The sequence below is a fragment of the Acomys russatus genome, chromosome 30 (assembly GCF_903995435.1).
Source record: "Acomys russatus chromosome 30, mAcoRus1.1, whole genome shotgun sequence".
NCBI lineage: Eukaryota > Metazoa > Chordata > Mammalia > Rodentia > Muridae > Acomys > Acomys russatus.
The window spans coordinates 12,033,414-12,061,141 of NC_067166.1; the positions used below are offsets into that span (position 1 = coordinate 12,033,414).

The window sequence follows — 27,728 nt, forward strand, 5'->3', positions numbered from 1 at the left end:
ATCGCTGTGAGTTCGAGGCCAGCCTGGTCTACAAAGGGAGTCCAGGGCAGCCGAGGCTACACAGAGAAACTCTGTCTCAAAACAACAACAACAAAACCAAAGAATACTGTACAGTTGTATTTCTCTGTATGCATGGATGGTACAAGATGGGCCAGAAGCACCAGAGAAGAGACTAGAAGGAGAGAGGAAAAAGTCCTTTCATCACTCCTTTCAAATCCTTCAGGAAGTTATGTAACTTGGTGAATTTTTTGAGCCTTGGTGCCTGTGTGCGTGCCTAGGCTGTATGGGGAAACATACATTTGTTTCCTAAGTATCTGAATCATGTACACTTTTTAAGAAATGAGAGTGTGTTTATATAGCATATGTACACTAGTGAAGTGTCTGTGCATTCTGAAATTCTAAGACTTGGGTTTCATGTGTATCTTTAAAAATGACTATTAAAAGATAGTTCAGTGCTGGGCATGGTGGCACATGTCTTTAATCCCTGCACTTGGGAGGCAGAGGCAGGCAGATCTCTGTGAGTTCGAGGCCAGCCTGGTCTACAAAGTGCGTCCAGGACAGCCAAAGCTACATAGAGAAACCCTGTCTCGGACCCCCTCACCCCCCCCTCCAAAGTTAGTTTAGCTTTAGTTTTTAGGTATTCAGTTTTGTAGCTAAAATCACACTGGAGGAAGTTTGCATGTTTCTGTTTGTATATTTGTCCTTACTATGAAGTCCATGCTGGCCACAAACTCAGATCTGCCTGCCTCTTTCCTAATGTAAATATTACTTTTACAATATCTTTTAATAATGTCAATTTATTGAGTAGATTGATTACTTTTAGTAGCTTATAGACCATTTATAGAAAAGTTTGCCAGTTTGCTAAATGTAATTTATTTATTCATTGATTTTTAAGATAGGCTTTCTCTGTATAGCCCTGGGTGTCCTGGAATTCACTCTAGTCCAGACTGTCCTCTAACTCAAGAGATCTGACTGCCTCCCAAGTGCTGGGATTAAAGGTGTAGGCTGCTACTGGCTAGTATTTACTGAATTGTTTTGAGACAGGGTTTCATTATACCTAGGCTTGCCTCAAACATGTATTGATCTTCCTGCCTCAGCCTACCAAGAGCTGGGATTTATAGGTCTAAACCAATGTGCCTGGCAAGAGTACAATATTTATGTATCAGATTTGACATGGGGATGTCTTTTTCTTTTACCACAGTTAGCTTTTAATACTTTCCTGAATTAAATTTGTTTTCTAGTGGTTGGTTCAGCACGCGCACGGCCTAGTCAGCTTCCTGAGCAGTCGTCCTCTGCACAACAGAATGGTAGCGTTTCAGATATCTCTCCAGTTCAAGCTGCAAAAAAGGAGTTTGGACCTCCTTGTATGTAAACACTGTATCAAGGACTCAGTCATTTTAGGCATACGTGTAGTCTCTCTTGGTCAGCCTTATACATGCCTAAGTAGTAAGCAATCCAATACAAACTTGGCTAAAGATTTCATTTTGCCAACAAACTATAATTTGTGTTTAGTACTTTAGTCTGTTAATTGAAGATATATAACATTTGGTGTGAGTTTATAACAATGGTTCAATTGTTCTGAATTTAAAATTCTCTCTAGGTTTTATTTATTTTTTTATTTAGAAGAAAGTTATCCTTTTTGATCCTTTTAATTTAGAGGCCTGTGATTCTAAACCAAGAGATGACATGTGTCAGTGTGTTGGAGTTCTGTCCCTGACTCATCTGTATAATGTCCTGTTGTGCTTGTTAAAGCAGCTCATAAGCCACCCTAGTACACTTGCTGTGCTTTGTCACTGTGGACTTTGTGATTGTGTGCTGAAATTACTCATAAACTCTCAGTATGTTGTATAACTCTATAAAAAGAAAACTATGCTTCTGCAGCTCTTTTTCTTTTCTTTTAGCACGTAGAAAATCTAACTGTGTGAAAGAAGTAGAAAAATTGCAAGAAAAACGAGAAAAAAGGAGATTGCAACAGCAAGAACTTAGAGAAAAAAGAGCCCAGGTTTGTAACATAAATTCGTGTTTATTATTCTGAGAAAAGATTAGTTTATATCAGTGAAAATACTTGATTTTAAAATAATTTTAAGGAATTCCTTAAATTGGTATATAAAAATAATATAAAGTTTTAAAAAATAGATTACTGCTATAGATTTTTTTATTGCATTCACTTATTTATAGCTTAGTGTTATGTTACCTTTAAAATTTGTTCTATTTTTTTTTAAAGTAAGCATTTCTGTGTAGAATCATAAATTATATGTTACAACATTGAAAAATTGTAGGTTTTCTATTTAGAAAGATATGAAAATAGAATGACTTGGAAAACTACCCACAATAGATATGATTACATAAAAGTTAAAGTTATTGTAGTTTTGATATGGCTTGGTTCAACTAGGTATGGTGAAGTGGGAGAAATAATTTTATATTTTGCTTTATTGTAGATCTAGAGAATGAGTATTTATTGTGTTGATCTTTTATTCTCATCAGATGGTAGCAAATATTTAATAATATTGGAAAATCTTTACATATGAGGCATTTGTTTTTAACCTGTATCACATTTGTTGTTTGTATTGTTTTTATTTAATCTTAGAATTTGTTTCCTGTATCGTAAACACAAGTGTTTTTTAATAATGTCTTCAAGTACCTTTAATTGTGTTAAGTCTACAATTTATGTTTTATTGTAGAATTATAAACCCGATAAAGTATTCAACCTGAATAAATTAGTTTTACCTGAAAGTTACCCAAGAATATATCTACTTGAAATAAATAATATGAAGCTAGGCTTGGTGGTATAACGTCTGTATTCCCAGCACTTGAACCGGTAAAGGCAGGAGGGTTACAAGTTCAACGCCTCTTTACAGCTACATAGTGAGTTTGAAGCCAGCTTTGGGTACAGGGGACCCTAACTCTAGGGAAAATGGAAAAGGAAGAGTACCCAGAATAAGTTTACTGACACTTAGCGTAAACGCCACCTGATGTTTCCTGGGGGTGCTCCATAGTATAACACCTAAGTGTCCTGCTGAGCTCCTGGTCACAGTCTGCTTCCACCGGACAGGTTGGCATCCCTTCAAAGTGAATCCAGGACAGCCAAGGCTACACAGAGAAACCCTGTCTTGAAACCCTCCCCCCAAAAAAGAAAAAAAAAAACCCCTGATTTCAATATTAATGATTTACTATTCATTGCAGGAAGGCTATTGACTATTATTATTTATAATTTAAATCAAAACCATTCCAGTGTTGAATTTAAAATGGATTGAAGTCAGAACTCAATATATACATGTATGTATATATATAAAACATTTAAAAAACATTTTAAGTATTATCTTGGTTTTGAGCTGCTTGGCCTGCAAGCACCTGGGAGGTAGAGGCAGGAGGACAGAAGTTCAAGGTCAGCCTGAACTACATGAAATCCTGATTCCAAAATTATCTTCCTTTGTGCAACAAACAAGTTATCTGAGAACATTATATATAAGATAACAATCATGTTGTGTGTTGTATTGCTTTTTGGTGGTTGTGTTACATCCTGGCTGTCTTAGAGTTAACAGAGGAGAAGTAAATGTAGTTAAGACTATATTTAAAAACAGGGCATTTATGTCTAACTAAACAGCATACTTACACCTGGAGGCCAAACTTTAATGTTTTGACAACAGCACTGGATAGGCAGAGGGGAAATAGTGCTGTGGGACGATCACTGAACAGGTAGGTAAAGGAGGAGACTCCTCAAGGATGCGGCTGCAGGGACCTCTTGGTGACGTGTGCAGAGTTGATGGTACTTAGAGGTGGCAGTTCTCAGAGGTCCCCGTTTCAGCCTGTCTGGGATTCTTCGCCAGTGTTGTAGAGTGCTCTTCCCTTTGCTGCATTTTCTGGTATAATTAAAGTAAATGCATTATAGGTGATTTTTTTTTTTTTTGTAAAAAGCAGTTAAAGGGTAGTTTTAGTACAGAAACTTTGGAAAGTGAAAAGTGATTCTGAACATATTAACCTGAACTTGGTGATTATATCAGTTTGAGTTTGATTAACAACTGGCAGTGTCTGAATTGCAATTTTCAAACTATATGTAACACATAAAGTGGAGCTATATTAACCATCAAATCCTGTTTTCTAATAGGATGTTGATGCTACAAATCCAAATTATGAAATTATGTGTATGATCAGAGACTTCAGAGGAAGCTTGGACTACAGACCCCTAACAACAGCTGATCCTGTAAGATCTTTGTAAATTATTACACTGAAGATGTCATACTATAAATAAAAACATAAATACTTACTAATTCCTTAATGAGGTTCACTTCCTACACTTTGAGAAAAATCATAATTTGTGCACTGTTTTTGTTCATCTTCCATAGCTTTAATAGTGGAGGTGCTGGCCACATAGCGGCTCTCCGCACACGGCCTCCTTGTCTTCAGGACGGCTGCACATCAGCTCGCGAGAGCAAAAGCAGACCTCGTTTCTTTGTTGACCTCCACTGAGGCTTTGATCTCAGTTCCAGCTTTATTTTCACTTTGGTTTGGACCATGTATCCCACCCTCATCTAATTTATTATTAACTAATTTGTTACCTTTAAATACACACTACTTTGGCTTTAGCAATAATAATGGTTTTTACGGGCTGTAATAGGCCCGATTTCCAGTGCTGAAAAGTATTCTGTACTTTCACTATCTGCTGCAGAAGGAAAATACTTTTCCAAGGAAAAATTATAATCTGACCTAACATATATAGGATGTTTGGTTACCTAAAATGTTTGTGTTAGGCGGTGCTTATAGGTACTAATAGATTTCTTATTCATAAGCTTGCGTTCCCATATATTTAGGCCTTGCTACACTGCCAGATGTTTCACATGTTGTATTTGAGCTCATGTTTTAGAACAGGTAATTTGTCAAACTCTATAAATCTGATGATAGGAAATTTATTTATTCCAGTAAAGCATTATTGGATATAAGTTTTATCTTTAAATTTTCATAAAGATCTGTCTTAATGGGGCTAAAAGGTGGCTCAGTAGTTACAAGCACATGTGCTATTGCAAGGACACATTTTGGGTTCTCAATATTTTCAGCAGCGCACATTCAGGCCCATGTATCTGTACCTGCAGCTCAGGGGAACTGAGCACTACACACACATAACCATATATACATGCACATAGTTAAAAATAAAGGTTTTTTAATTGCCATTCATAGAATGGTGATAGTATTTTGCTTAGTAATTATGAGAACCCTAGGGGTTTTTGTTTTATTTTTTGTTTTGCCTGTTAGTGGTCTTTGACAATAACTTTACCTACAGTCAACATGAAAAAAAAATGCCAATTTGTAGAATAGAAACTTTTTTATTGTATACAACAAGTCTTGAAATGAATGGGAGGTACCTTTTTAACAAGAGCTTAATGCTAAGAATAGTGTTACTTCTAAAAATTTTATTTACTAAGTAATGGCTTATCAAAAATAAAGTTTCCACGGTGCTCAGGATTTTAGTAATACTGTTTCGTGCACACTAAAATTTATGCAATGCTAACTTGTTTTTAAAAGATTAACCACTATATTTATGTTAAGAAAATATTTCTTAAAAATGTAATTTATTTTCCATTGTTTTTCATAGCACTTTTAAGTCAATGAGATAATATGTTTTTTATTCCTAGATTGATGAGCATAGGATATGTGTTTGTGTAAGAAAACGGCCACTCAATAAAAAAGGTATGATGCTTTGTAGAGAGTTGAAGTTAGAAACGAGGCATGATAATACATTCCTGCAATCTCAACATTTGGGTGCCTGAGGGAGATGGATTGTGAGTTCTAGGGCAGCATTGTAAAGACTTTATCTCAAAAGCATACTGAGACGGTTTAGCTGGTAAAGGTGCCTGCTGCCAATCCTGATACCTGAGGTTGATCCCTGGGACCCACGTGGCGGAGGGGAGAACTGACTCTTCCAGGTTTTCCTGTCATTGCCACAGAGCACGCCCTGGTGTGTGCGTACCTTCATACGCAGAGTTCAAATAAGTTTTTTAGACCTCAAATCATTTTTTAAAATTTGGTTTGTTAGATCAAATGCTGTGAAAATCAGTGAACATTGGTTTTTGTTCATTCTTTCAGAAACTCAAATGAAAGATCTTGATGTAATCACAATCCCTAGTAAAGATGTTGTGATGGTCCACGAACCCAAACAAAAGGTAGACCTGACAAGGTACTTAGAAAATCAGACGTTTCGTTTTGATTATGCCTTCGATGACTCAGCTCCTAATGAAATGGTTTACAGGTAAGTGAATTTGCTTTAAATTAAAATTAGCTCTTTATAATTTTATTACTTGGCAACTTAATGTTGTTCTTAGTGTAGCTTTCCAGGGATGGAATATGCTTTCTTATTCCAACATTAATTGAAGAAATTTTAATATACTCTAGGAATTTTAACATGTAATCTCTTTACTACTTCAAGAAATTAGTTTTTGTTGTATTTTGTCTTTCTCTGGGTGTGTTAGCTCTGAGGAGGCAGAGGCAAGTGGGTCTCTGAATTTCAGGCTGGGCTGGTATACGTAGCGAGCTACAAGACCACATACAGTCTTCAGACATTGTCTCAAAAAACCAAAAATTAGTTTTTATGCCAATTGATAGTTAATTTACACATATATAATATATATGACACACAAATATTTCTTGAGAGGAGTTGGAGAGATGGTTCAGCATTGAGAACACTAGCTGTTCTTCCAGAAGACCTAAGTGTATTTTCCAGCGTCCATGTTGGCGCCTCACAGCCACCTGTAAGTGCAGTCTCAGGTTGTCTACCATATGCTTCTGTCCTCCACTCAGACGGTGCACAGACATCCCACAGGCAGCGCACCTGCACAATAAAATAAGAGGAAAGAACATATTCTGGGAAACACTAGGATGCGTAATGAGAAGTGGGGTATAGAAAACAAGAATTTTTCCATTTTTATCCTTGTACTGATAAATTTGAAATACTTCATATGCATTGGTTACTAATTAGTCCAAATCTTTACCTAATGTATGTTTCTAAATAAAAGTTGAAGATTTCTGTAAATGTACTTACATTTGCTTAATTTATTTATTTATTTATTTTTGCTTAATTTTTTTATCATCTATATGACAGTCATTTTAGTACATGAAAATTTTAGTTTACATTCAGCTAACAGAAGTCAGATTTGCACATATTAAATACACATACAAAATTTTTATGTTACGTAGATTTTGACATTATTTCTAATAGTTAAATTTTTTATAGCATTGCTATTGTATTCCACATAGAAATATCTTTGCATTTATTCCTAACTTCATTTTTATAAAAATTCCCAGGAAGCAGAGTATTAGAGCGAATAAGAATCTAAGAATTGAAAATGTTACCAATGAAATACTATTACACCATCTTCATGAATCTTAGGCCAGTAAACTGCGAGAAAGTTAAGGAACATTGGGATACTTAGTAGTTACACTTTGAGATATCTATTAAAAATGGGAATTATAATTGGCAATTATTTTTTAGCTTTCTTGAAAAAATTCTTCCCCTCCACCTTTCATTAAGTACAGGTGTGTAATAGTTTTTGAATACTGATAGAGGTATGTTGTATGATAGAGTTAACAGACATTTGAGCTTGACTCTGTTTATACTTCATCAGTACACAACCCTTATACTCTGTTTTGCCAGTAAGGACTGGGGAAATCGCCCCGCCCACCTTGCCCCGCCCACTCGGTCATTCTTCAGATTTATTCATAGTTCCATTAGACTAGAACTTTCTCCTGTCCTTGTTATTCTGTGCCTCCTTCAGATCTGCATTTAAAAAAAAAAAACTAGCAAATGTGTTGTGTTTGTTTTTCGGCATGCCGCTTAGTGTTCTCAATAAAGAAATATTTCTTATCCCTCCCTACTTTAAAATTTTTAATTATACCAGTGAATTTTATCTATATATTAAAAAAGAGCTGTAATTTTTTTTTTGCCCTTTTTGAGACTATCAACTCAAAGCTTAGTGTTCCATAATTAATGTATATTCTTTTCCTCATTTATAAATCAATTGTCCATGTTCAGCTTTTTTTTTTTTTTTTTTTTTTTTTTTTTTTTTGATCTCTCTTACCCTATGCAACATGGGTTGTTTTCAAGCTGATTATCTGTGACAAAAAGTGGGTTGTGTTCAAAGACCCAGTTCAGTGGTTGGACCAAGAACCAGCTCCCCTGTACTCCCAAGTCCAAACTTGGACCCAGTGTTGTGTACTACTGCTTTCTTTCTTTGGTTTTGTTTTTTTTTTGTTTGTTTGTTTGTTTTGTTTTGTTTTGTTTTTTGTTTTTGTTTTTGTTTTGGTTTTTCAAAACAGGATCTTTCTGTGTTAGCCTTGGCTGTCTTGGACTCACTTTGTAGATGAGGCTGGCTTCGAACTTACAGTGATCCACCTGCCTCTGCCTCCTGAGTGCTGGGGTTAAAGGCGTGAGCCACCACACCCGGCTGTACTACTGCTTTCTGCATCCTGGGGAGGCCATTGCATGTGAGAAGCTGCTCAGCAAACGGATGAGATATACCGGAAGCGGCAGTGTCTGCACCTGCAGAGGTCAATAGGAGGCGTCCCTGGTTCTCTGTTAGTCCTGCTGCACTGATGAACACTGAGTAGTTGGGGAAATTGGGCTATAGAGTTTCCTCACCACCATATTCACCTGGCTTCTTGTCAACCAGCTACCACCTTTTCAAGCATCTTGACAAATTACTGCAAGGAAATCAGCAGAATGCAGAAAGTACTTGCCAGGAGTTTGTACAATCTCAAAGCACGGATTTTAACATTGTAGGAAAAGATATAAAATGACTCCAAAATGTGTTCTTCATAATGGCTCCTACTTTTCTTTATAGAAATATTGGATTTAAAATTCATACTCTAAAGTAATAGTTCTATTTTAAATTTCGAAACTAAAGATCTGTTTAACTTCCTGCTTGTTCTCTGTTAATGAGATACACTTTGCAGTACTCACTACTACTTTGGTTGCTTGTCTAACTTACATGTGTGTGACACACCTTTTCATTTTCCTTTAAAGATTTACGGCTAGACCACTAGTGGAAACAATATTTGAAAGAGGCATGGCTACATGCTTTGCTTATGGGCAGACTGGAAGTGGGAAAACTCACGTAAGTAATAAGGCCTGTGTGCATGAGAGTACAGCGGCTAGAGTACAGCCTCAGGGTCCCTTTGCTGATGCCGGCCACTCTGTTTTTTGAGATAAAGTTTCCCATCGGCCTGGAACTACCCTCGGCTGGCTGTCCGGGAAACCTTGGGCATCTGTCTCTACTTTCTTTTCTCTGGGATTACAGTCATGTACTACTGTGCTTGAATTATTTTACTGGAAGATAGAACTCAAGGCCTCATATTTGTGTGGCAAGCACTTTATGTACTAGGTTATAAGTTATCACCTGAACTCTAAGACCTAAATTCTTAACATGTATTCCTGAATAATGCCTATTCTTTATTTTTTTCCCAAATGTAGACTATGGGTGGTGACTTTTCAGGAAAGAACCAGGATTGTTCTAAGGGGATTTATGCGTTAGCAGGTAAGTGTTCTTTGTATACATAGTTTATGATATTCTTAAATATGATTCAGGTCTCTTCAAATAAGGCTTTTTATTGTCTAGCTATACACAGTATATTAGATCAACTAACTGTACGTTTTCAGATTATTTGAAAAGAAATGTGAGATCGTGGTCAGACATAGTGGCACATACCTGTAGCCCTAGTGCTTAGGATGTGGAAGCAAGATCATCTTCATTAGCTCCACAGCAAATTTGAGGCCAACCTTGGCTGTGTGAGACCCTTTCTCAAAAAAGAAAAAGTGAGCCAGGCAGTGGTGGTGCAAGCTTTAATCCCAGCACTTGGGGGGCAGAGGTAGGCAGATCACTGTGAGTTTGAGGCTAGCCTGGTCTACAAAGTGAGTCCAGGACAATCAGGGTCACACAGAGAAAAAACACCCTGTCTCAAAAAACAAAAATGAAAAAGAAAAAGTCATAAAAGAAATGTAAGATTAAGTTCTTGGTAACAAAAAAAGTCTTGATATATTTGGGTCACTGTAATGTAATTAGAAATGTCTATAAATTATTTAGTGACTAATTGTTATTGGAAAACACACACACACACACACACACACACACACACACACACACACAGTGTTTGAGATAGGTGCTCATGTATTCCAAGGTGATCTCATATATTTTTGGTTGTGAGACTAGCCTTGAATGGCTGAGCCATCTCTCCAGTCCCCAAGGTGATGTCAGTCTTCCTGTGTAGCTGAGGAGAACCTTGAATTTCTGTTCCTCTTGCCTCTAACATCTGAATGTGGGGACTATAGGAGTGTACCGCTATGCCTGGTGTATGCAGTGCTGCCGACTAACCCTGGGCTCTTAGTGCTTGCTAGGCAGACACTGCCACCTGAGCTACATGTTGAGTCCCCTTCAAGGATAAGCAGTATTGTCCTTTCATGGCATGTGAAAGAATGGCTTCTTTTACAACTTTATTTTTCAAATTAGTGCTTTAATATTATTTTTATTGATACTATTAACCTAATATTAACTGATTCTTTGAAAAATAGGAAAGATATTTTAAAAAATTCATTGCATCTTAACAAACTTCACGTGTGAAATTTTTGACAGCTCGGGATGTCTTTTTAATGCTGAAGAAGCCAAACTACAAGAAACTAGAACTTCAAGTATATGCAACATTTTTTGAAATTTATAGTGGAAAGGTACGTGAGAAGTTTTGTTTTTCTTTTGTGTATGGGACTGGGTATGTGGGTACACATGTGTGAGTGAGTATGTGTGCATCTGCACATGTGTACATGTAGATAGAGGCCAGCAGTAAGCCTCAGGCTTTTTTCTCAGGAGCCGTCCATCCTGTATTTTTCAGACTGGACTTTATCATGCCTTGTGGCTGGGCGATTAGGTTGGGCTAGCTGGCCATTGTGCCCCAGGGTCTCCACTTCCGCAGTGCTGTTTTTTTCCTGAGGTTCAGGTTCAGGTTCAAGTGCAAGCACTTTATGAGCTGTCTTCCAATCTATAGACCTTTTTTTTTTTTTTTTTTTAATGTGGTTTTAGCTGGGTGAGGTGGCACAACACACCTGTAATCCCAGCACTTGCTGAGGCAGGTGGATCTTTGTGAGTTGGAGGCTAGCCTGATCTGCAAAGCTAGACCAGGACAGCCAAGGCTACACAGAGAAATCCAGTCTTGAACCACCCACCCCCCAAAGTGGTTTTATATATAGTTATATATGTAATATATTTATGCTATTTTATATAAGATAGATTAATATGGCTATATTATATATTAGCTTTTTTTTTTTACATATTAGCCATTTTTAAGTGTACAATTTAGTGGCCTCCAATATATTGCTTTGTTTTATGACCTCCACTATCACAAGATTTATATGCATGTAAATATAATAATTGATGCTTTTTTAAGCTTTCAGTGTCAAGCTTGTTCTGAAAATAATAGTCTTATTTTTGGATTCATTTTTGTACAGCCGTTTTTAAAGCTACCTTTCTAATTCAAATAATTGTTTTTTATAGGTGTTTGACTTATTAAATAGGAAGACAAAATTAAGAGTACTAGAAGATGGAAAACAGCAGGTGCAAGTGGTAGGATTACAGGAACGGGAGGTCAAATGCGTGGAAGATGTACTGAAACTCATTGACATAGGCAACAGCTGCAGGTGAGTTGTAAAGGGAAACTTCTGTTTCAGATCCTGTGGGTGTAGCATACCAGCAAAGCCAAGATGTTAACTGAAAATCTTACGGCTGACATGTAAATAAAAGTTGTAATGTGCCAATATGTCCTTAATCACATTGTAGAACATCTGGGCAAACGTCTGCAAACGCTCATTCATCTCGGAGTCATGCGGTCTTTCAGATCATTCTTAGAAGGAAGGGAAAACTACACGGCAAATTTTCTCTCATTGACTTGGCTGGGAATGAAAGAGGAGCTGACACTTCTAGCGCAGACAGGCAAACAAGGCTTGAAGGTGCTGAAATTAATAAAAGCCTTTTAGCACTCAAGGTAAGTGGAATGTATTCAGCTATGAAAGAATGAAAGCTCTTTTGCTTCTGACATTGAGTTTGCCTACTTGGTTGTAAAAAACTGGTTCACCTTATGAGAGAAGGGTTACAAACTGCCATATTGGAAAAGTGACAGATGTTATTGTATGCAGAATTTTTCCATGCGTATATTTCTTTTTTTACTTGTTTTTAAACAAGTTAAAGGAAACTTGGCTAGATTCCAGGAGGGCCATAATCAGCCTGGCTTTCTTAGGCAGGCAAAAAGTATGGAATTGAGCTAAGAAATGTTTTTTTCCATCTGTGGCTCCAGACAGGCTCCGAGGAGGAGGTGTAGAGTGTCCTGGGTTTTATGGAGAGCTTCTTTACCCTGCGCTGTTAGTCTCCTCAAGCTCCGCCAGGACTTTGAAGAGGACAGTAAAGGCCGTAAAATGGTTTCTTAAAAAACAAAACACAGAATACTGTTTAAAAAACAAAAGTTTGGCCAAGAAAATTTAAAGGATTATTATATTTTTCCTCTTACTAGAAAATCAGAAATTGGAAGCATCACAATAAATCAGCCACAGCTTTTGGGATTCTATTTTGAATTTTCAGCTGCTTAGAACCTTTGCTTTTGCTGCCTGAACTTTTGAATACTGATCGTGTTTTCAGATTTTTGTTGTTGTTTTAGAATCATTACAATTTGTCTTTGTGGTTACTAATTTTACTGAATTACTATTTATGAAACCATCAGTAAGTACTAAAAATCTTTTTTTTTTTTTTTTCAGAGCTCATTAGTCCTTAGATGTTTTGTTATTTTATTTCTTGCTTTTTTGTTTTTTGAGACAGGGTTTCTCTGTGCAGCCTTGGCTGTCCTGGACTCTCTTTGTAGACCAGGCTGACCTCTAACTCACAGAGATCCACCTGCCTCTGACTCCAGAGTGCTGGGATTAAAGGCGTGCGCCACCACGCCTGGCTTAGTCCTTAGATGTTAGCAAGTAAGAAACCTTTAAAATATTGCTTTCAATGACTGTTATAAAGCCTAATTGCTAAGAAACATTTTCTTACATTTTAGGAGTGCATCAGAGCCTTAGGTAGAAATAAACCCCACACTCCTTTCCGAGCAAGTAAACTCACTCAGGTGTTGAGAGATTCATTCATAGGTGAAAATTCTCGTACTTGCATGGTAAGTTGGCTTCGTTGTTGTTCCTTAGTAAATATCTATGGAAGCTTTAGTCTTTTGCTAATTATAGTTAATTACTCTTCTGTTTTAGGAGATTATGTTTAATATGCAGTCCCTTCCTATTTGGTGGAAAGTATTATATTGCAGCTATAATGCTTTTTTAAAATTTTAAAATTATTTTTAGGTACATTTGGTGTTTGGTATACATATATGTCTTTGTGAGAGAGTCAGATCCACTAGAGTTTGAGTTACAGTCCAGACAGTTGCAAGCTGCCATGTGGGTGCTGGGAATTGAACCAGAATCCTCTGGAAGAGCAGCCAGTTATCTTAAGCGCTGAGCCATCGTCTCTCCAGCCCCAATGCTTTTAAATTTTAACATCTGAGTGCTTCATTTAGCAGATGTTAACTTACTCTCAAGTTCTTTTTCCCATGGTGGGGAGGGTAACAAGTATCTCTTCATGCCCTTCATTGTATTGCTTACAATTTGTTGTATTTATGGCAAGCTAGGTAGTCACCAACAATTTGGGCAATCACGAGTACAATTTGAGTTTCTCCCTCCATCTTCTTCTTTCTTTATAGGACGGATTATGTTTTCAGCTGTTAGGCTCTCCACTCCCAAACTGCCTTTTACCTAAAGATTCTCCCATATGACATTAGTGGGTCATTATCTCTAGAAGACTACTATTCCATTAATAATAGCAAAACAAATAAATAATGGTAAAAATAGGGCAGTCTGTGTTGTCTCTTTTACTAAATGTTTGCCTCCAGTTTCAGCTGGATTTTCAATGACTTTCTGGTTCCTTCAGAAAATATTTTATAAAGCAAATATTTTATAGTTGTAACTAGATTTTATAATGATTATATCGTAGAGGTCAGATACCAGTATAAATATTTTAAAGTAGATTGTAAGATTAGGCCTTACTGAGCTATTTGTCAGAATTATTGTGTTGATCATTTATGATTTTATCTTTGCTTCTCCATCTCCCCCTTTATAGATTGCCACAATCTCTCCAGGGATGGCATCCTGTGAAAATACTCTTAATACATTAAGATATGCAAATAGGTATGAAATCTATTCCTACATTTTAAACTGAAATCTAAACTATGAGAGCAGCATGTAGTGTGATTGGATGTGTGGTAGGGAAATGAGGCATTGCGGCACACACCTGTGGTTGTAGCTCTTGATGGTGAGGGAGAGGGATCAACAGCCCCATGCTGTTCTCATCTCCAACATGAGGTCTGTACCACAGCCAACAGAAAACCTCATAGGGCAAGTTTTATCATTATTTAAAAAAAATTTTTTTAAAAGAAGATTTATTTATTATTATGTATGCAGTGCTCTGCCTATACACCTGCAGGCCAGAAGAGGGCTATGAGCCACCATGTGGTTGCTGGGAATTGAACTCAGGACCTCTGGAAGAGCAGTCAGTGCTCTTAACCTCTGAGCCATCTCTCCAGCCCCATTTTTAAAATTTCAAAATAAAGTTTTACATGCTCTTCAAAGTGACATTATTTAGAATTGTTGTAAAACTGGAAAAAATGAGTAGAAAACGCTATATAATTAGATAAAACTGAAATTTTATTAAAATATTTCAGTGATGCAGTTTCTTATATTGTTGAGACTAAAGTAGAGATTAGGGAATCTACAGTGGGCTCGAATTATTCCTGATAAAACTTACACAAACACACTCACTTGTGCGCATGTGCACACATTATCACTTAAGTTTTCACAGTTTTTTCTGGTGCTGTGGATGGATGGTATGTTATTTACATCTGCAATGTTTCCAACTTCAGTAAACAACTGAGTTGTTACATACAGACAAACTACACTAGAAACTGAAAGCTTATGCTTTACAGTTATGAATAGTTTCAGATGCCCGTGGAACTCTGAGCATATATGTTTTGTAAACCCAATGCGCACATACTCTCTGCTTATTTTGAGTTATTGTTTACATAATTTTACATTGTATTTGTGAACTCTATGAATACAGCATTTTGATGAAAATCACTGATGCGCAGTCCTAACTCCTCTGGATCTACTACTTGAAGCTGTAAATGTCAGTAATCTTGCTATACTTACAGTCTTAGCCTACAGGCAATAAAAATTCCTGGAACTACTTATATAGATTGAGATCACAAGGTGTTTAGATTTTGACCACATAGATGGATAGTTGAGGTAAATGTCATACAGTAACCCAAACTGGCCTTCCAGCTCACTGCGTCCTTGCTGGTGACCTTAAATTCCCGATCTTGTCTTTACCTTCCAGGTGCTGAATAGTGGTGCGCGGTTAGCTGCGTAGGAGTTCCACTCTGTTCCGTGCACCAGAGACTGCGCTAGGGCCCTGGCCACTCTACACAAATGCCCCGGCCTGGCAACTGTTTGTTTTGTTTTTGAGACAGGTTCTCTCTGTATTGCCTTGGCTGTCCTGGATTCGTTTTGTAGACTAAGCTGGCCTCAGACTCACAGAGATCCTCTTGCCTCTGCCTGTCCAAGTGCTAGGATTACTGTGCCCGGCTAATTGTTTGTTTCTTGAGAAAGTATTCGAGTTTTAAGACTCAGCATGGTGATGGAAGACTGTTAGTTTTTAGGACAAAGTAGGCTTTACACTTGCCTCCCTTCTTCCTGGCAGCGCAGCCTTAATGTGGCGAGTGCAGTGACCATGCCTGCCTTAAAGGACTGGAGAACTGGGAGGCATAGTCCCTGTAAAATGTTGAGCACAGTTCTTGGAAATTAGTTTTCAATCTATTTATTTTAGTCAAAACTAGATATTTTAGAAGTGTTTTATGGGAGTTGAGGTATAATTTATAACAATGTGTATTGATGTTAAATTATTAAGATGAAAAGTCCAATTCAATCAATTAATAAAAGTGAGGTATACTGTCTGGTATGTGGTATTTGCCTATAATCCTAGCATGTCAGGTAGGTACAGAAGGATCAGGAATTTAAGGTCATACATAGTAGCTGCACAGAAGTTTCCAGATACCCTTGGTATCTTAAATTTTGTCTCAAAACAAAAAAGAAAGAAGTGTGGAGATGAAAGAATAAAGAAGGAGTGGTTATTCCAAGAAGAGCTGTGCGTAGATGCTGTGAAACAGGTTTCTGAAGCAGAGGATATGGCCTCTGGGTAATGGCAGAGGTTACAGCGACTGAAAAATAGAATAGTTATTGAAAGGTTGTTTTTTGGTTTTTTTTTTTTTTGTTGTTGTTGTTGTTGTTGTTTTTTGGTTTTTATTTGTCATTTTTAGTGTCATTTTAGGGAAAGTGTTACTCAGTATAGTTTGGCTTCTACAAGAGGATATGTGTGAGAAAAAATTATGTGTGAGACTAATGCTGTAGGGAAGACATTCCGAACCATACAAGACATAAGTCAAAAAAAAAGCCACAGACAGAGGGAGAGAAGCCGGGCGCGGTGGTGGCGCACACCTTTGATCCTGGCACTCAGGAGGCAGAGGCAGGTGGATTTCTGTGAGTTCTAGGCCAGCCTGGACTACAAAGAGAGTCTAGAACAGCCAAGGCTACACAGTGAAACCCTGTCTCAAACAAACAAGTCTAGGAGTAATAAAGTTAACTTCCATATTCACAATTCACATTTATGAATTTGTATAGTTAATGAACTTTCCAAAGTGATTATCTTGAAGAATAAAGGGCAGAGTTCAGATTTAGTGCTGTATGCTTGCAGTTCCAACACACACACACACACACACACACACACACCCAATAAAACAGAAAAGGTAGACAATATGATACTATGCCTTTCACAGTGGATAGATTACAAGTAGAAATATATGTGTGTATTCATTTGATCTGTGTGAAATTAATGATATTTGACTGGGTCTTGGCTTATGAAGAAAGATTACTTCATTTAGTTCAACCTAAGATAAATAGAATTCAGATAGTATCTTTATTTTATTTTTCAAGACAGGGTTTCTCTATAGCCCTGGCTGTCCTGAATTCACCTTGTAAATCAGGCTGGCCTTGTACTTACAGAGACCTGCCTGCCCAAGTGCTGGGATTCCAGGTGTGTGCCGCTACGCCTGGCTCAGATAGTATCTCAAATGGTATAAAAATGGTGCTGTCTAGAGTAAGCTTGTACTTTAGTGACGCCACATTCTTTCTGAATAACCTCAAATGAGATATTTGATTTATGCAAGTCAGTTTTCTCATCTGTGAAATGAAGGTAATATGATATATTTCTTACCAGGCTTATAAAATATAATGCCTAGAAGTTAATAATTCTAGTACTTGAAAAATAATTGCCTACTCTAAAATGCCATGAGGCAAGATGAGAAAAGTTATGATTCAGTTATATGTAACTGTTGTAGTCATTAGCAAAAACATTGCTCAATTCATTCTTAAAACTTCCCACATTCATAGTTAGAATTACCAACCAAAAAACTTAAACTTTTTCAATCATATGGAAGTTTTATAGTTGATACAATTCTAAATGGGTAAATTAGAGTTAACTCATTACAAACAGTGCACACCCTGTGGCGTTAGAATTTCATTCGTATTGTGTGGTCTGTGAAGAAGTGCACAAGGCTGAGGTCTGGGAAGATGGTCAGATGGGGAAATGCTTGGTACTCAAGCACTAAGACCTGAGGTCAGACCTCTGGCGTGTATGTAAAAAAGCTGAGCACAGTGGCACACAGCTGTAGCCCCAGTTCTAGGGTGGTGGAGACAGGAGAAAAACAGGCCAGCTAGTCTAGCCAAATTGTTGAGCATCAGGTTTGGTTAAAACCTGGTCTCAGAAAATAAAGTGTACAACATTGAGGAAGATACTCCATACCAACTTTTGACATCTGGCGTATGAGTGTGCGTATAACACTGACACACATAAAATGTTGATTCATTAAGGCTGATAAAATATTCTGGCTGCTGTCCACATGAAGAAATTAGATTGAGTGGGTCATGTAGTTAAAGCAGGGACCTTATGAGAAAACAGAAGTAAACCAGAAAGAAAAGATTGAGGTGGTTTTTTTTTTTTTCTTTTTCCTTTCTTTTTTTGAAACCTATTAAATAATATTCTAAAATACACTTACAACAATGTGGATATTCTTTCCTAAACAAATGTTTAACTGTGCATTGCTATCTTTACCAAGAGCTCTTTTAATTTTCACTGTTTTGGTACTGCAGAGTAAAGGAGTTTGGAATTAGTCCTTCAGACATCCCCTTTTCCCAGGGTAGTGGCAGCCGCCCTGATCTCTCTCCTTCTTACGATTATGACGACTTTTCTCCTTCGATTACCAGGTCTTGCTTCATTCTGTACATAAGATTTTTCTTTGATTAGCTCGTTTTGAATTGTGCTGCGTATGAACATCTCATTTATTTCTTTTGTTCTAAGCCATTTTTCATTTTCACTTCATTTAGCAGGTGGTTGTATTGCATGATCTGCATTTTTATGTCCTTTATTAATTTGCTTTAAAAGGTTTATTTAGAATGTAAGCTCCATGTTTTCCTTTGTTTTTTTAAAGATGATGTCACTTTTGCATTTTTATCTTTATTGTATGATAAAGTTCCTTGTCTACAAGAAAATAATGATACTTGTGATTCAGAGAGTATGTCCTTTTTTAACATGAATACTTAGTTAAGTTTCCCTGATTAAGAACAGTAATTATACTTGAAATAAAGTTGTTTAAGTAAAATAGCATTTTAAAAATCCATAGACTTCAGATAAATTTGATCTATGAAGTGACATCATCAACCTTATTATGCTAATTAAATTGCTTTTGTATTGAATAGGTTGGTATTGTTTCTCAGCATGAGTCTTTCATAATTTTAGATACTTTTATGTGTTTATAGGGTGAAAGAATTGACTGTAGATCCAACTGCTGCTGGTGATGTCCGTCCAATAATGCACCATCCACCGAGCCAGATTGATGACTTAGAGACACAGTGGGGTGTGGGGAGTTCCCCTCAGAGAGATGATCTAAAGCTTCTTTGTGAACAAAATGTGAGTGACATAATCTTATTGTTACTGACCTAACCTTAGTTTATTTCCTCAATAGCAGAACTTAATTGAACACTGTCACCTAAAGCAGGGAACAGCAAGTCCACCCTGTGGCCTAATCAGATAGGTACAGCTTTACTGGAATATAGCCATGCTCTCCTGGCTGTTTTCTTACCACAGTAGCAGTGACAGAATCCTAAATAATTTCCTGGCTTACTAGCCACTCTGATAATAGCCTTCAGATTTTATGCCTACATTAAAATTTCATCAACTAAATGGTTAAAGATTTTATATACAAGTACATCATACATACATTTTTGTTAAAAAAACAAAACAAAACAAAACTTGTCAACACAGTTACGCATTTAAACAGGTAAAAGAATTATTAAAAATCACAGTGATCCTCAGCAACACCCCAAAACAAAAAGAGAAACAAACAAAACTACAAAAATGCCAGCTCCATTAAATCTTTTTTTTAAATTTGAAATGTCTAAAAATTTTAGAATTTCAAATTACAATATATATGCATACACACATACACACATACACTATCAGGATAGGCACATATTAAAAAGGAGAAAGCATGTGATCTAGACATGTAGCACAAACCGACAGTCTTAGGCCATGGCAGGATGATTGCTGCAAATCTGAGGCCATAGTAAATTCCAGGTTAGCAAGGGCTGCAGTGAAATCTTCTGTCAAGAAAAAGCATGGAGTGACCCAGTAAAGAGCTTGCTGTCTGAGTGGGAAGAACACAGCAAAGGACGAAAACCCAGGTCCTGTCAGTCCGTCCTCCCAAATTTTGAAAGATGTTATGATTGTTCTTAAACTCTCAAAGGAAGCCATGATCTGATACCCCTGAAGATACAGAAAGCCCGTGTAAGACAGGCACTCCCTGTAGGACATCTTGTATCTGATTAGACTCACACAGGCCAGGATTTCTTTAAGATTTATTTTCATGTGTATGAGTGTTTGCCTACATGTATATATGTGCCCCATGTGCACACATTCCTGGAAGAGGCTAGAACAGTACACCAGATCCTAAAGCTCGCGGTAGAGATGGTTGTTAAGCCGCCGTCTGCATGCTGGGAACCAAACTCAGGTCCTTTGGAAGGACAGCCAGTGTTTTAACCTCCGATCTATCTCTCTGGTCTCAAGCCAAGGTTTTTAAAATATTATATCAGCTTTTAAATACCTTATGTTTTAGAATGTCCAAATTTTTTAATTTTGCTACCACCAGGGCACTTACCTTGAGATTATTCAGCAGTAAGTATCATTACATTGTGTTAGTGCTTATGTACATGTTCTTACAGTATGCTCAGCAAAGGAGATTGAAAGGAAAGTCTAAAATATGTCCTTGAGAGAAAACTAATATATTTTATTTGAGATAGCGTTTTTCTGTGTAGCCTTGGCTGTCCTGGCCTCGCTTTGTAGACCAGACTGGCCTCGAACTCAGAGATCTGCCTGCCTCTGCCTCCCGAGTGCTGGGAAACAAATGTTAAGTAGATGGGTAGTGAGGTGTATTAGAATTCCCAAAGCACATTTCTACAGAGAAACATGTTTGGGAGTGAACTGTGTGTAGTGTAGGAATTTGCATAGTTTCTGATCCTGAGCAGGAAGTAGCCAAGGTGGAGTGGGGTGTTGTTGAATATATAGTCATGACAGAGAGCGTGAGAAATTTTTAGCATGTTTTAATAAAAGCAAATGTACTTATTTCCACAGAAAAGATAAAAAAACTCTTTACTAACTTGATTATGCAAATGCTTAAGCATAATAGCTTATTGATGAAAGTCAAATGTCCATTTAAATTATTTTCATACATTTGTAATTGTGAATTTTTTAAATTAGTTTGTTTTTTATTGGGTTTTCTGAGAAAGGTTTCTCTGTGTAGCCTTGACTGTCGTGAACATGCTTTGTAGACCAGGCTGTCCTCGAACTCACTGAGATCTGTCTGCCTCTGCATCGGAGTGCTGTGATTAAAGGCGTGTGCCACCAGCACTCAAATGATTTTTTTTTTTTTTTAATTTATTTATTTACTAAGTACACACTGTTTTGCCCACATGTACACCAGAAGAGGGCACCAGATCTCATTATAGATGGCTGTGATGGTTCTGCTAACCAGGCCCTCTGGAAGAGCAGTCAGTGCTCTTAACCCCTGAACCATCTCTCCAGCCCATGATTTTTTTTTTTAATGCCATTTTTATTCACATGTTAAAACAGTTTGTATGTAGACTTCTACATCTTGTCTTCCTCACTAAAGCCATATTTTGAGAAAACAGAATGAAGTAATAAAACAGACTTAGGCTGGAGACTCCAAAAATAAAGCTAAACCAGTTGAATTTTGAGTTGATGTAACAATCAAAATAAAGCTGAAGCAGGAGGATTCCTGAGACTTTGGTGGTAGCGTGGACTACATACATACCTACCAGGTTAGCCAGTAAAGCTTACAAATCAAAAACTATCGGTCCAGCGGGATGGCTAAGTCCAGCAGTTGGAGGCTTATCCTACGCAGCACACAGAGATCTCTGTTTCTTTTCAAGCAAAATTGGTATATTTTTTTACTGTAAAAATTAGTAAATTATTTGTATAGCATAAATAAAAATTACGGTTTGCTTTTAAAAAATAGTTTAGTCCTTAAAAATACTAATTTTGATAGTCACTGTGAAATATATTGTACCAATCAAAGTTTGTGTTCTTACATCTTTCCTTTCAAGAGAAGAAACTTAATCTGGGCATGGTGGCACACACCCGCATTCTCACCACTTGGGAGCCAGGCTGCCTGGGCTCCATAGTATCAGGCCAGCCAGGGTACAGAGCAAGACCCTGCCTCAAAAAAGAAGAATCAAAGTGTGGTCTCTGTGTGCATGTTGCTTTCATGCTGTCATAAAGTTGTGTATATGTGAAGTAAATTGTAAATGAACAGAAACCAACTTAAACTAGTAAAACTTGAAATAAACTGGAAAGGCTGGACTGTTCCCAAAAGCAACATTCAAATAGTAATAAATTCTGATGTGAAAATTATTTCTTCCTTGTGAATAGGTTATCTTACTTAGATTCACATTATTTTGACCCAGAGAAAGAAATTATAGCTTTTCTTCTTCTATGTAGTTAATAGTGTTTTCCATTTGTCTCCAAAGTCTAATTTGCCTTTTTATGCAAAACTACTTTATGAGACTGGGCTTATATCTCAGTGGTAGAATATATGGGTTTTTTTTGGGAGGACATATGCCATTTTTAAAATCACTAAGTTCCTGGGTGGGCTCCCAAGGAGGGAAGGAAAATAAAAACAAAACTTAATGACATTTAAAATAAAAGCTTTAGGTTATATTTTTAAACTTTGTGTTTTAAGGAAGAAGAAGTTTCTCCACAATTGTTTACTTTCCATGAAGCTGTCTCCCAGATGGTAGAAATGGAAGAACAGGTTGTGGAAGATCACAGGGCAGTATTCCAGGTATGTAAGAAAAGGCCTTCTGGCAAATAGGCATTAATCAAACCTTTCAGAATTCTTGGAATGAACACTATTCTTTTTTTTAAATTTATTTATTTATTTATTTATTTATTTTATTTATTATGTATAGTCTTCTGCCTGCATGTACACCTGCAGGCCAGACGAGGGCCCCATATCTCATTATAGATGGTTGTGAACCACCATGTGGATGCTGGGAATTGAACTCAGGACCCTTGGAAGAGCAGTCGGTGCTCTTAACCTCTGAGCCATCTCTCCAGCCCCATGAACACTATTCTTTTAAAATTACTTAGTTGTGTATGTGTGTATTCTTAGGGTATGTGGTAGCAAATATCTCCCCACAGTATTTTCTTTACTTTTTTTTTTTTTTAAAGAATTAGATTGATTTTATTATTTATACAGTATTCTGCTTGCATGTGTGCCTGCAGGCCAGAAGGGCCACCAGATCTCATAGATGGTTGTGAGCCACCATGTAGTTGTTGGGAATCGAACTCAGGACCTTTGGAAGAACAGGCAGTGCTCTTAACCTCTGAGCCATCTCTCCAGCCCCCTCCCCGCAGTATTTTCTTTTTTAATTTAGGAAACAGTCTGTGGTGGCCCACACTTTGTATCCCAGCACTCAAGAGGTAGAGGCTGGAACTCTGAGTTCGAGGATAGTTAGGACTACACGGAGAAACCCTTCCTTAAAAAAACAAAACAAAACACAATTTAAAAAAAAATCTAAGTAATAATAATAGTAATGATAATAAATTTAATGAGTAGGTCTTGAGGTTGTAGTTAAATGGCAGGATGCCAGACTACCATTCACAAAGCAGCATACCCTAGTAAAGGAAAAAAGAAGTCTAGTCTATGAAATTATTTAATTTCACTGTCAATAAGGATGTCATGTCTACTGATATTTTGAGAATACCAGTTTAAGTGTGTGTGAATTGGAGCTCATGGTATATATATCAGTCTGATCTGATACCTGTAAACTTAGCACTTGACAAGTTACCTCTGTTGGGTGTTGGTTACCAGGAATCGATTCGCTGGATAGAGGACGAGAAGGCTCTCCTAGAGATGACTGAAGAAGTGGACTATGATGTGGACTCATACGCTACACAACTTGAAGCTATTCTTGAGCAAAAAATAGATATTTTAACTGAGTTACGAGGTAATTTAATTTTCGTCTTAGTATTGGTTGTGAAATTTACATGGTATTAGGATGTGTAGTAATGAGGTTTTGTGTGACGACATACAAATGAAGATTATTATAGATAATTTTAGCACCTTTATTCAAAACATATAAAAACAAACCGATCATTGTTTCTCTTAAAGGAACAAAAATTAAAACAGGCTTGAGGATGGCTCAGTAGGTAGTTACTTGCTTTTCTGTGAGAACGTAAGTTTGGATCCCCACAAGCCATGTATAGGCTAGGTGTCGTCACGCACATCTGCTGTCCCAGTGTTCCTTTGGTAAGGTGGGAAGTAGACATAAGAACCCTGGAAGCTCCAGCTATTCTAGGATAGCCTATGCAGTGTGGTAAACAACAGAGATCTTCTACATTATGGCTGCAAAGGAGAACCCTGAGGTTGATTGATAGCAGCATTTCAATGATAATGGAGAAGTGGGAATGTTGCAGATCCTGAGTCTAATGATGCTTTCTCTAACCCACAGTGAAGAGCCATTCCTATTTCACGTCTGTGTTGGATCTAACTTTCTGTAGCAGATAAAGGCAGACATAACATCTTGATAAACAGATAAAAACATTTAGAATATATTAAGAAAACCTATTAAGCCATCTGTAATCCCAGCACTCTGGAAGACAAAGGCAGGTAGATCTCTGAGTTTGAGGCCAGCCTGGTCTACAAAGTAAGTCCAAGACAGCCAAGGCTACACAGAGAAACCCTGTCTCAAAAAACCAAAACAAACAAAAATCAATTAAAAGACTAATGTTATTAGCATTTGAGGCTGACAGCTGAGTTTCTCTGTGGCTGAAACCCGCCTCTGATGTTTCTACCATTTTAAAATGGTTTTTAAAAATTGTGTTCTAAAAATGTCTTTATGACTTTCCTTGTTCTATTACTATTAAATTATTTGTCCTTGATCTGTGTTCCTAGGCCATTGCCACTCATATTTAGCTCCAGAATACATGATGTGTGTGTGTCTTTTTTTTTTTTTTTTTTTTTCTCCTGGAAATACACACATTTAATTTGTCTGACTCCTTTCCTTGGTTGTCTCGGATTCCATGTCAGACATCTATGGAGGGAGTTACTGTAGAAATACTGTAGTAGTTTTTTTTTTTTTTTAGCCATCCAGAGATACTTTTAGAGTAATAAAAGAAAGTAGGTTTATGATCTTACCAGGCACCAGATCCAACATCCTTTGGGTAAGTTGAAGGAGCCCTCTGACGCCTCAGTACGGTAGCTAGCACACGATGATGCATTTGTGAGACTACTAAGTTTGTGGAAAATCTTAAACAGGCTAAAATTCAATAATATAAAATGTGTAAAGAGAAACATCTTGAAAAATAAGTTTCTATTAGGCACATGAGACTGTTATAGTTGAGCATAGTTGTGAGGTTCTGTGACATGGAATCAAAGTCATGCTGAGTTTTTGTTACAAAAAGCACTGGCTTGATAGTCGCTAAGAGTCGTACACTGTGTTGCTTGTTCTACAGTACTTACACTCCCTTGTTCTTGTCTTGCTCCAAGATAAAGTGAAATCTTTCCGTGCAGCGCTACAAGAAGAAGAACAAGCCAGCAAGCAAATTAACCCCAAGAGACCCCGGGCCCTCTAAGTTGGTATTGCTGCTAAAGGATCCCAGTACTAACAAATGGTGGTTCAAACTGTAAAGGCCACGTGAACGTTTTTGAAATCTTAAGTGTGTGGAAAATATCTTACCCTTCACCTGATTGACATTTCAATTTTGTGAAACACTCCTTTGTCTACAAAATGCTTCTAGTCCAAGAGGCACAACTAACAATTGGAATTAGTGAAGTATTTTGTTTCATTTACCCAAATAGTGATTGCTTTTGGATATCCTTGCCAATTCTATGTAAAGATTGTGGAAGTAATCCAGAAGTGGAGACTAGGGGAAGCCACAGCATTTCCTTTAGCTCAGATGGATTTCATAGCAAGACTGGGCAGTTTGAATACTGTGCGTGCATGCATACCTCATCAGTGACTGTACATACCCTGCCTACTCCTAGAGACAGCTGTGCGTACTCATCTTCTGTGCCTTGACCGAGGCTACTGACCCTAGATTTCTGAAGCACAGCCAAGATAAATTACATTCCTTATTTGTAATTGTAAATTACCTTTATTGTGTGTACATTTCTACTGTATTTGAAACATTTGTGTGTGTGTGTGTGTGTGACTAGTTAATTTTGCAGGATGTGCCATATCAATTGAACGGAACTGAAGTCTGTGACAGTGGATATAGCTGCTGGACCATTCCATCTTATATGTAAAGAAATCTGGAATTATGATTTTAATACCATGACATGTGATTATAATTTTCCTAGCATTTTCTTTGTAAAAAAAAAAAACCCTAAAATATAAACTAGTTGGTGTAAAATAAAAAGAAATTCTGAGAGGAGTTTTATCTTAGGATAATACATATATATGCAGTGTGTGTGCCAGTGGTGTTAAGAAGATTAATAGTGTAATTTGATCCTTATCAACACTATTATTTAAGTTGAAGTGTTTATTAGCTCACCAAAATTTAATGTACTGTTAACGGAAATTGGATTCTGATGCATGAACATTTGTATGTACATGGAAAGTAGTCCATAATACAAGTTAGATAAACCAAGTGTAGGCAGTATGTAACTCCTAAGAAGTATTGATGCCTTACAAGGCAGATTATACCAAGTTCCATCCAATACCTAGTATGTGATGGTTTGTTACTTGGTGAGAATTAGATCTCACCCATAGATTGCTGGTAAAGTAGGCTACTCTTTAAATGGCAGCACTCATTTTTACAGCTGGTAATCTAAGAAAGAAAACTGGCTAATTTTCATGTAAATACTGTTTAAAGATTTATATATAAATATATATCTCTAGGAGTTTTCCCTTGGTTCCCAGTATATAGTCAGGTAGGTTAACCAAAGAACCTCCCATGATTTCTTGATAACTCTAGGGAACCTACTGATTCACTCAGTGAACCAAGGGGGAAATCTATGAATAGAGTCAACAAGCCAGATTCTTTACTTCACTAGTCATGAGAGGGTAGCCCTGAGGAATCCTAACACCATGGTGGAAGTGGAAAGCTCTGTAAACATGAAATCTAAATCAAATGTAGATTTTTTTTCAAAATATGCTTATTAATAAATGAGATTTATGAAACAAATATAGAAATAATGTACTTCAATATAATCACCTTTGTTTTGGAAGGAACTCAGGTTTTCTTGGCAGTTGTAAGATATATGCTATTTGTGCTTGTTTTAAAGACAAGAAAGAAAGTTGAGAACTACTTCTGTTGATCTTACAGAAGCTGTTTCAGAAGGTAATTTTTGCTGACATGGTGGCACACACCTTTAACCTCAGCAGACGCAGGTAGATTTCTGAATTCAAGGCCAGCCTGGTCTACATAGTAAGTTACAGAAAAGCCAGGACTATGTACAAAAACCTTGACTCCCAATTTTTGAGGCTGCCCCATATGTAACGGGCAATACAGACAGGAACTTGCTCATTTTAAGCCCAACAATTTACTAGTCTTAAACTGGTACTGTCTTTAAGGTCTTTATAGATACATGTTGACTAATCTGTAGTCAAGAGTATTTGAAAACTAGTACCAGTAAACATCTTGGGAGGTAAAATGTTATCAGCTTTACAGAGGGAAAATGAAGACCAGTTGCTGAGAGTAGAGGCAAATAAGCCGAGAGGCCTAGGTTACCAGAATTGTCTAAGGTTGAGACGGTACAAGTGAACTCTGTCAAACTGCTCTGTGATAGTAAAGATAATTAACCCTTAAGAATAGTTACTCGTCATGTGACTAAAGTTGCTTCTGCAGCTAAAATTTTTTTTCTAGATTAAATGCTCTTTAGAAAATTCTCAAACTAAAAGGCTGCTCACTATTCATAGCTAGCTATTTATGGTCATAATGGTATTTACTATATGACTTTGAAGCCAGATTTTGAGTGGAAAATCTGTAGGCAAA

The 27,728-nt window shown here is 37.1% G+C and overlaps 1 protein-coding gene and 1 non-coding gene across 5 annotated transcripts in view; one reads left to right on the top strand and one right to left on the bottom strand.

Annotated features, from left to right (window-relative positions):
* Kif2a (kinesin family member 2A) overlaps window positions 1-26,682 on the top strand; it is a 59,409-nt gene extending 32,727 nt beyond the window's left edge. The window contains exons 5-21 of one of the 4 annotated variants that reach the window (XM_051172623.1): window positions 1,242-1,364; window positions 1,902-2,002; window positions 4,106-4,201; window positions 5,628-5,682; window positions 6,079-6,241; window positions 9,011-9,101; window positions 9,458-9,521; window positions 10,614-10,705; window positions 11,526-11,668; window positions 11,808-12,012; window positions 13,063-13,173; window positions 14,166-14,233; window positions 18,305-18,418; window positions 18,971-19,121; window positions 22,468-22,569; window positions 23,602-23,737; window positions 25,279-26,682. In XM_051172623.1, coding sequence (XP_051028580.1) covers window positions 1,242-1,364; window positions 1,902-2,002; window positions 4,106-4,201; window positions 5,628-5,682; window positions 6,079-6,241; window positions 9,011-9,101; window positions 9,458-9,521; window positions 10,614-10,705; window positions 11,526-11,668; window positions 11,808-12,012; window positions 13,063-13,173; window positions 14,166-14,233; window positions 18,305-18,418; window positions 18,971-19,121; window positions 22,468-22,569; window positions 23,602-23,737; window positions 25,279-25,364 — 1,901 coding nt within the window. In that variant the 3' untranslated portion in view covers window positions 25,365-26,682. The remainder of the gene's footprint in view (window positions 1-1,241; window positions 1,365-1,901; window positions 2,003-4,105; window positions 4,202-5,627; window positions 5,683-6,078; window positions 6,242-9,010; window positions 9,102-9,457; window positions 9,522-10,613; window positions 10,706-11,525; window positions 11,669-11,807; window positions 12,013-13,062; window positions 13,174-14,165; window positions 14,234-18,304; window positions 18,419-18,970; window positions 19,122-22,467; window positions 22,570-23,601; window positions 23,738-25,278) is intronic. The other 3 variants (XM_051172624.1, XM_051172625.1, XM_051172626.1) reach the window with 3 other exon arrangements.
* Window positions 12,308-12,426, bottom strand: LOC127212549 (small nucleolar RNA SNORA26). The gene has a single exon (XR_007833583.1). It is a non-coding gene; the product is annotated as a small nucleolar RNA SNORA26 (small nucleolar RNA).
* Window positions 26,683-27,728: the final 1,046 nt, after the last annotated feature.